Source organism: Aedes albopictus, chromosome 1, assembly GCF_035046485.1.
Source record: "Aedes albopictus strain Foshan chromosome 1, AalbF5, whole genome shotgun sequence".
Classification (NCBI taxonomy): domain Eukaryota; kingdom Metazoa; phylum Arthropoda; class Insecta; order Diptera; family Culicidae; genus Aedes; species Aedes albopictus.
Window position 1 is genome coordinate 110,893,407 of NC_085136.1, and position 9,280 is coordinate 110,902,686.

The window sequence follows — 9,280 nt, forward strand, 5'->3', positions numbered from 1 at the left end:
CAATTTTAATCTTAATACACTGAAGTTTTTTTACGACGGTAATGGTACCGCGTAAAAAAACTGCGTTGTTTCAAAAAACGTCGTAAAAAAAGTCAAGTCACGTTAGATGTGATCCTGACTATTTTGCTCGTGTTTTTGAAAAACATGTTTTATTACGACGAAATAACGGGGTTTTTTACGACGTTTTTTTGAAATAACGCGTTAAAAAAACCGCGTAAAAAAACTTCAGTGTACACCTCTCTTATTAGTCACAGATTTTCTAACATAAACCATTCATCCCGAAACTTTCAGGAAGCCCATCACCGTCCCTCCCCCGCAGAAGCACTACAAAATCGTGTTCATCAAGGCCCCATCGCCGCCCTCGCAGGCCCCACCAGTGATCCCACCCCTACCGCAAAACGAAGAAAAGACCCTTGTCTACGTGCTTGTCAAAAAGCAGGAAGAGCAACCGGATATCGTCATCCCAACTCCGGCGCCAACGCCCCCCTCCAAACCGGAAGTCTACTTCATCCGCTACAAAACGCAGGTGACATCCCACAGATCTCGGCAACCGCCCAATCTCTCTAAACTATTGATCTTGTTTCTCTTGTTTCTCACCTACCTGCTACTGATCGTGCCCCCGAACACTAACCGAACAGAAACAGGATGGGAACGCCGGAGGTCCATATCCGGAGAGCGGCGCGCCCAGCGGAGGCATCGGCGGCCCTATCCCGTCTATCAGCGGAGAGTACGGAGCGCCGCCGAGTCAAACTCCCAGCAACAGCTATGGTGTACCGCTATAGGTCGGTCCTGTCCGAGTATATCTATCACAAGTTTCTCAAACTGTTCAGTTTGAAGGCCGGTGCGGTGGCGGCCACTGTCTGACTATTTTAGTGCTTCTTAGCGTGTAGAATGATAGCTGCTAGTTGATTTTTTTTATTCCTGTCAAAGAATACGTATTAGATTGTGTAATTGTGATAACACTGGTGAAATAAAAGCCAGACGATGGTTACCTTGTTAAAAGAAATTCGTTTTCGATTGGTTTTGTTATTTGTTTTATAGTGTACACGTAAGTGTAATAGTTATTTATGTGACGAGTTGCAAAAAGTTGATTTTTTCAGCACGAGTCGTACATTTATCCAACGAGGCTTGCCGAGTTGGATAAATACGAAAAGTGCTGAAAAAATCGAGTTTTGCAACGAGTTCCATACAAAATTTTATGCAATGAGTTTTTCATAATGCAACCCATTTGAGTTGCATAATATTCATAATGCAACTCAAATGAGTTGCATTATGAACATTATACAACTATTTTTCATTATGCAACTCATTTCAGTTGCATAATGAACCAGTTTGGAAAAATTTACCTTTATTATACCAAAATGAGTTATATAAAATTTAAATTATAATACTGAATTGCATAAAGAATATTATACTTCTTAAAATGTTTTGAATTTGTTCCAGATGTTTCAAAAATATCTAAAAAAAAACGCAAGGATTGACATTTCTAGGGCCAATTCTCGCATGCGAAAACACCTCCTGGATACTTCTGGGAAATGGATTTGAAAAACTATGAAACAGTTCTTGTCATAATTCTTCCGGCTATTGCCTCGTTAATAAAATTTCAAGGGAGAAATAATGTTAATTTTTTAAACATAAAAAAAATGAAACGAACATAAACGAAAACGAAAAAAAACTATAAGACCGCCTGAAACTCTTCTGAAAACCCAATGAACCCCTTCTGAAACCTCTTGAAACTCCTTAAAAAGCCTTGAACCTCAATGCCCCCCCCCCCCCTCCACCCCGGAACAATCTGAGAACCCTGCGAATAACTCTAAAACATCTTGAAATGACCTCTTATTTGCTTGTCTGTTTGTTTGTTTATTTACCAGTAGCGTAAGGGAAAACCTTTTTTTTTTTTTGCTTCCCACGATTCTATCGAGTTAAACCCCTGTAAATCCCATGAATCCCCTTTGCATCCCTCAAAATCCCCTGAAATACCTCCGGAACCTTCTAAATCTGCATAAAAACACCTACATAAACCATTAGCACTATACTTCGCCTTTTTGGCCTTATAGAGCTATTATGCGGCCAATATAGAGTAAGTCAGTTCTACACTACCATTGTTTTGGCACTCAAGGCGAATAATAGTGCCATATGGTTACTTGGGTAGTGGTGTTTTAGTGTACACTATGCTTAGAAAAGTACAAAAAACTTCAAAACTTCATCCACAAGGCTAACTAATCCAGGCCTCCAGGGAACTAGAAGTTGGGTTCGATTCCCGATTGGCCGAAAATCTTTTCTTGACCTCCTTGGGCATAGAGTATAATTGCACATGTTACATGATATGCGAATGCAAAATGGTCATCGGTAAAGAAAGCTTTCATTAAGGTTACAGTGAAGCTTGGGCAAGGCAGATCTCACGAGATGAAATCTGTGCTCTAAGTATTGTTCAGAATTTCTCATAATTCCTTTCATTTTGTCTTGTTTGCACCGAAGTGTGGCCTGGCATCAGCTTCAAATCGAAAAGTGTAACATGTGCTGAAGGAAAACAATCGAAGCACAATATAAATATTTAATAAATACCCCCCAATTGTTATGTTATCATGTTTAAGGAAATTGTTAGAAAAAAATGATCCTATCGCGACTCGATCATTGGGTCGAATCGAATAAATTGCTTTCAAAGTCACAATTTGGGTTTCGCAAGGGCAAAGGAACAAACGATTGTCTACCGTTGCTGTCATCAGATATTTAACTGGCCTTTGCGGAAAAGGAGCAATTGGATTCAGTTCCCTTGGATATTTCTTGTATAATCTGTTGTCAGAAAAGCACATGAGCTTCAATCTCAGACAATTGACAATTCCAGAATTAGCTACATGGGCCTTCCCCAAGGCACATGTTTAAGTCCCTTGCTTTATAATATCTACGTGAAAGACATTGATAGCTGTCTGGAAGGACAATGTACGCTAAGACAACTTGCAGATGATGCGGTGGCTTCTCTGAAAGGCCCACATGCAGAAATGTTGCAAAGACTATTGCAAAATTCCTTAAACAATCTGTCCATTTGGGCAAGAGATTTAGGGATCGAGTTTGCTCCGCAAAAAATCAATTGGTTGTGTTTCCTAAAAAGCGGAACCCTGCCCAACTGAAATTCAATCTTTTGGGAATAGAAATCGACCAGTTGATTCGAAATACCTTGGGGTCTGGTTTGATTCAAAAGACACTTGGGGTACCCAAATCAAGTATTTGGTGCAAAAATGTCAACAAAGGATCAATTTTCTTCGTATAATACAGAAAATTTGCATATTCTGTTTGAACTTCACATTGATGACGACAACCCCTGTGTTTCGTTGCTTGAGAACTAGCGTGGCTCCAAGAAACACATCTCAAAAAGTTCCATGGGCACCCTTTTCATTTCGTTCTATATTGCGCCATGGTGCTCTGTTCAAATTTTCACCTCAATCCGTTAACATTTGGGCGGTTCTAAACTCGTTTGAAGTTTTTGTCGGATTTTATATGAAAAAAAACATATTTTTTTGCATTGTTCTCGTGAGGGGCTCCTTTTTGATTCTTAAATCACATAACCGATTATGTAAAACTGAGACCTTATATGTGCCAAACAATTTTGTCGAAGACCGCAAAGTAATCCGAAGTTTATGGGCAAAGATATCAGCTACAGATCATGCGGTGGTGTTTAACATTTATCACGTAAAGGAATAACAATGACAATAACATCTCAGTGATCGGGAATGTACTGCCTAGGCTATAGCTTTTTACACGAGTGTCTGATCACTTTGCGGTCTTCGACAACGCTTTTCGATGTATCCTAAGCTACGACTTTATGTAACCCATTACGTGGTTTAATAAAAACTATAGCCCATCAAGAGAAAAATGCAAAAAAAAAAATTTCCATATAAACTTCCATACAAACTTCAAACGAGTTTAGCACCGCCAGAATGTTAACGGATTGAGCGAAAAATTTGGCCAGAGCATCGTGGTGGGAACTTTTTTTCATATCTTCCTGCAGTTCATCATGGACTCCTCCAGAGATTCCTTACACATACCCTCTAAGGATTTCATTACATTGTTCCAGTGCTTTTTCGATAATTTCTCCAGGAATTTTTACATGAATTCCCAAAAAGTGAAATAAATCCTTTTAGGTATTTCTGCAGGTATTCTTCCAGATTTTTTCAGGGATTTCTCTACATGTTCCTTCGAAAAAAATCCATCTGGAATTATTCAAAGTATTTCAGGGGGATTTTCTTTCAAGAAATTTGTTTAGAAATTTTTACCAGACATTATTTAAAAATTAATCCAGAAATTTCTTCAAAATTATGTACAAAAACCTTTCAGGAGTCTATTTAAGGATTTCTTCTATAATTCGTCCAGAAATTACTGCAGGCATGGTTTCCATTAGATTTTTTTTTCAGGGATTCCTACAAAATTTCTTCCAGGAATTCGTTAAGAAAGCTCTCGTAGAATTTCCTAAGAAATTCTTCACGGGATTGCTTCCGGGATTCCTTGTGAGATTTTTTAGGTATTTTTCCATGACTTCCTCCAGGCATTCCCTCAGGATTTCCTCCACGTATGCACTTGGATTTTTTTTTCTGGGATTCTGTAAGGAACAACTCCAGGGATTATATGAAAAATCCTTTAAGGATTCTCCACGAATCATCCTGAGGTTTCTTCAGGAAATCCACCAGGAACTACTACAGGAGTTACTCTCGTCGATCGCCCACAAACTTTTCGTAGGACTTCTTCAGGAATTTTCCAAGAATTACTTCTGCGATTACTTTAGTACTTCCTCCTGGGATTTCTTGAGAAAATCTTCCTGGGATACCTCCTAGGATTCCTCCAGGGATTCCTACGGGAATTTCTGCAGACATGCCTCTGGGAAATCCAAGGAATGTCTCCAAGGATTTCTCCAGGCATTCCTCCAGGAATTCCCCTAGAGATTTCTACAGGCATGTGTTCACGAATTTCGCCAGGGAATCTCCTAGGGGTTCCTTAAGGGGTCTCTTTAGGGGTTCCTCCTTGGATATCTGCTGGGATTCCTCCAAGGATTCCACCAGGAATTCCTCCGGGGGTGCCGCCAGGAACTCGTCAAAAAATATCCTAGAATTCCTCCAGGCATTCCTCCGGAAATTTCTCCATGAATTCCTCCAGGGATGCATCCAGGAATTCCTTCAGGACTTTCTTCAGCAATTTCTTCAAGAGTTCCTCTCAGAGTTTATTTGAGAGATCCTCCAGAAATTGCTTCAGAGATTTTCTCTTGACATTCATTCAGGGATTTCTTCAGGCAATCCTCTAGGATTTCATTCAGGAATGCTTCCAGGAATTCCTCCAAAAAGTCCACCAGGTATCTCTCTAAGCATTCATCCAGTAATTCAGTCAGACATTCCTCAAGGAATCCCTCAAGGATTTTTCCAGGAATTCCGTCTGCGATTTCCTCAGTAATCCGGGGATTTCTTCAGAAAATCCCACCTACAGCAAATCCTCCAGGAATATCACCAGGAAATTCTCCATGAAAAATTGAAAAATAAAAATGGTGGAGGAATTCCTCCAGGATTTTATCTAGGTATTCCTACAGGACATCATGATTCCAAGAATTTCACCTAAAAAGATTGCTCTACTGCGTAATTCTGCAAAGTGACGTAAGCGCCATTCAAAATTTCGGCATTTGTTGGTATAGTATTTAAAATATCTGATGTAAAAATAACACTGTGGTATGCTTGTAGTATGCAAGATCTATTCGTAATCTATAATCTATAGAAAGAAACTTAGAGGATAACCAAGAGTTTTATGCATTATAACCAAAAAATGTGCCAAAACTATCAAAGTCGCTTACGTCACTCTGCAGAATTACGGCAGTCTAAGAATTCCTCCAGGGAAAGATTCTAAAGTCTTCTAATGATCCCTCCAAGGATTCTAGGAATTCCTCCAGGAAATCCAGGAATGCCCAGGTATTTCTTCGAGAATTTCTTCAGGAATCCCTCCGGGCATTCTTCCAGGGATTCTTTTGGAGATACCACCAGGAATTGATTCGGGGATTTCTCCAGGAATTCCTGCAGCAATTCCGCCAAGAATTTATCCAGGAACCCTTCCAGGGATTCCTCCAGGAATTCCACAAGGGATTCCTCCCAAAATACCACTACGAATTCTTCCAGGAATTCGTCAAAAGAATTTCTTCTGAAATTTCTCGGGAATTCCTTTAGAGAAAATCAAGAAATACTCCAGATATTCCTTCAGAAAACCCTGCCGGGAATCCCCCAGGAGCTCCTCTAGGGTGTTTTTTTGCAGGAATTCCTCCAGGGAATTTCTCTAGTGATTCTTTCAGAAATTCCTCTCGGAAATTCAGGGATTCATTCAGGAATTTCAAAAATCCTTCCTTCATCTCCCAAGAATTTCTCCAGGCATGCCTTCAGGAAGACCTGAAGACTTTTTTGAATTACTTCAAAGATTTTTAGAGACATTTCTACAGTGGTTTGCATTGGAATTATTTAAGATAATTTTATTAGAGGAATGCAGACAGAAGCCAGAAGTCATCCACGAGACTTTATACAATTTTCTTCAAGAAATCTTTTGGGAGTTCATCCACGGGTTGGTTCAGGAGTCCATAAATGATATCCTTCAAGAATACCATCTGCAGCTCCTGCAAAAAATTCCTTCAGAAATGCGTCCGTCAATTATCTTAGGAATATGTTTTGAGATTATTTTGTTTTTCTCCATGAAGTTATCCATTTCTTCAGGAACTCCTCCAGAGGTTCTTTGAGGGATGTATAAAGGGTGTTCCTTTAGAAAGTCCTTCAGGAATTCTTCCAAAATAAATGTCAATGGATACCCTAAAAAATCCCCTGAAATACCTCAAGGGTTTCCTTCAACGATTTTTTAGGACTTATCCTAGGGTTGCTTCCAGTATTTCACCAGGAAACTCCTTCAGAAAATGATATGGGAATTTCTCCAGAAATTTCTCATGAAATTCTCCAAGAAGTTACCTAACATTTTCCAAGGATTCTTTCGGGAATCCTTCCAGCAGTTTCTTCTGGAGTTTACGTAGGGATTCCATCAGAAATTTTAACCATAATTCCTTAAGGGATTTTTCAGACATTTCTCCAGGAATTTACCCAGGGATGACTCTTTTTGAATTCCCCCAGACATTCCTCCCAGATGTTTTTTTTTTCTTTTTCAATGCACCTCTAGGAATTCCTTCTTAAATTCTAGAACTTCGTTTACAATATATTCCAGCGCTTCGTCCTGGAATTCCTTCGTTATTGAAGGGTTCTCCGGAAATACCAAAAAATCTTTTTAAAAATTTCTCTAGGTAGGATATAGGGATGCTTCGTTGGCAAAGTCCCCTCGTTTGGCCTATCTCAACGTAAATCAAAAACTCAAAGAAACACGCATAACTGGATATCGGAAAAGCTATGCGACCAACAACTGTAACTTTTCGTTTCAATTTTAGCAATTTGTAGCATTAACATTAAATGAAAATGTCACATTGTTTAGCTTTTGTAGACGCCATGATTCTTCGGCTTAGTGGGTAGTCTATACACATGATCATAAATGGCATGATTCTGGAACATTCCGAATTGACTTTTCAATGAGTGAACATTTGATGCGACGGTCAAAGACGCTATTTTGAACATGTATATTTAAATAAAAGAAAATCGCGTTAAGTACTGTTCCTTTGACTTCCACTAAGAATTTACATCCTTTGACAGATACGTATTTCGACCTCAACTGTAAGGTCGTCTTCAGTGTCTTGTACTTGAGTCGAGTCTCTTCAGTGTCTTGGACTCGACTCGAGTCGAGTCAAGTACAAGACACTGCAGACGACCTTACAGTTGAGGTCGAAATACGTATCTGTCACAGGATGCAAATTCTTAGTGGAATTCAAAGGAACAGTAACGCGATTTTCTTTTTATTTACAGATATTCCCCTAACAAGCCCATGTATCATCATGTATATTTGTTGTCAACGAATAATAACTATTTTATAAATCGAATGTGGGCCGAATATTGAGGACATTTTTTTTTCACTATGTACCCAAATCTTGGCCCATCAGTAAAGACGTCAACAACACCGATAAAGTGACGTCAACAACATTGCTTGCGTAAGAATCAGAAAGGACGAACAGGAAGAAAGATTTTGTGTGCAGCGACTGTAAAAATATAACACAATAATAGGGTAGCGTTGTTTTCGTTACTAAATTAAGAAAGAACTTTATTTTAAATGATTTATTTATAGTTTTTTGAAAATTTGACTTCGAAAATGTAATTTAAAAGTAAGATTGGCTAACAAACAGAGATAATACTACAACAGAAATATTAAAAATTGAGATAATAAGTGGTTCTAGTGCAGGGAAAGCAAGAGGCCAACGTTGTATCCACTAATAGGCCAATTTTTGTACCATAGACCAACGTTGCATACCATCGCATCGAATCTTTTCAACTTAATTGAGTAAACTCTTGAATATTTACGTTAGTTTACTTCCAGTTGGTGAAACATGCATTGCCTAGAGTGTGCAATTGGGTCAACCTATTATTTCTAGTGCTATTAATTCGTGAGTTATGGTCAAAATGGTCAAGGTGGCTTCCAAATTAGGCCAAGGAATGGTACATATACCATATTCCCTTCCTAAAATTATTACAGAAATACTCCGTGGGTTTCTTTCAAAGTTTGTTTTAAGGCTTTCACGAGATTCTTCAAGAACTCTTCTATTTCTCCTTCTTCTTCTTTATGGCTCTACATCCCCACTGGGACTTGGCCTGCCTCGCTTCAACTTAGTGTTCTTTGAGCACTTCCTCAGTTATTAATTGAAGGGCTTTCTTTGCCTGCCATTGCATGAATTTGTATATTGTGAGGCAAGTACAATGTTACGCTATGCCCAGGGAGTCGAGAAAATTTACCCGACCGGAACGGGAATCGAACCCGCCGTCTCCGGATTGGCGATCCATAGCCTCAACCACTAGGCTAACTGGAGACCCCCAACTCTACTAAGGCCCCGGGAATCCAGGAATTCCTTCAACATACTGCTGAAGGGTTAAACAATGCTTTTAAAATATGATGTTATTGCACCCAATTTCATCGTGTTGCGTTTATTTATATAGTTATAGAAGCTAGTAGGTAAAAATTTGCTATGGATGCTCGACCATCACCCCTCTCCTCTCCCCTCCCTGACTGCAAAGCTGGTTACGTAATTTGGAACAAAATTCTTCCATAATCCACTTGGAAAAAATCTTTAATGAATCATTGCAAGAATTTCATAAGATAAATTGAAAGATTTCGTTTGGAAATTCAC

General features: G+C 39.1%; 1 protein-coding gene across 2 annotated transcripts in view; it reads left to right on the top strand.

Moving 5' to 3' along the window:
* LOC109397684 (uncharacterized) overlaps positions 1-983 on the top strand; it is a 44,017-nt gene extending 43,034 nt beyond the window's left edge. The window contains exons 3-4 of one of the 2 annotated variants that reach the window (XM_029878316.2): positions 292-526; positions 639-983. In XM_029878316.2, the coding sequence (XP_029734176.1) occupies positions 292-526; positions 639-782 (379 nt within the window). In that variant the 3' untranslated portion in view covers positions 783-983. Of the gene's footprint in view, positions 1-291 lie in introns of both variants that reach the window. The other variant, XM_062845178.1, reaches the window with a different exon arrangement.
* The last annotated feature ends 8,297 nt before the right edge of the window (positions 984-9,280 follow it).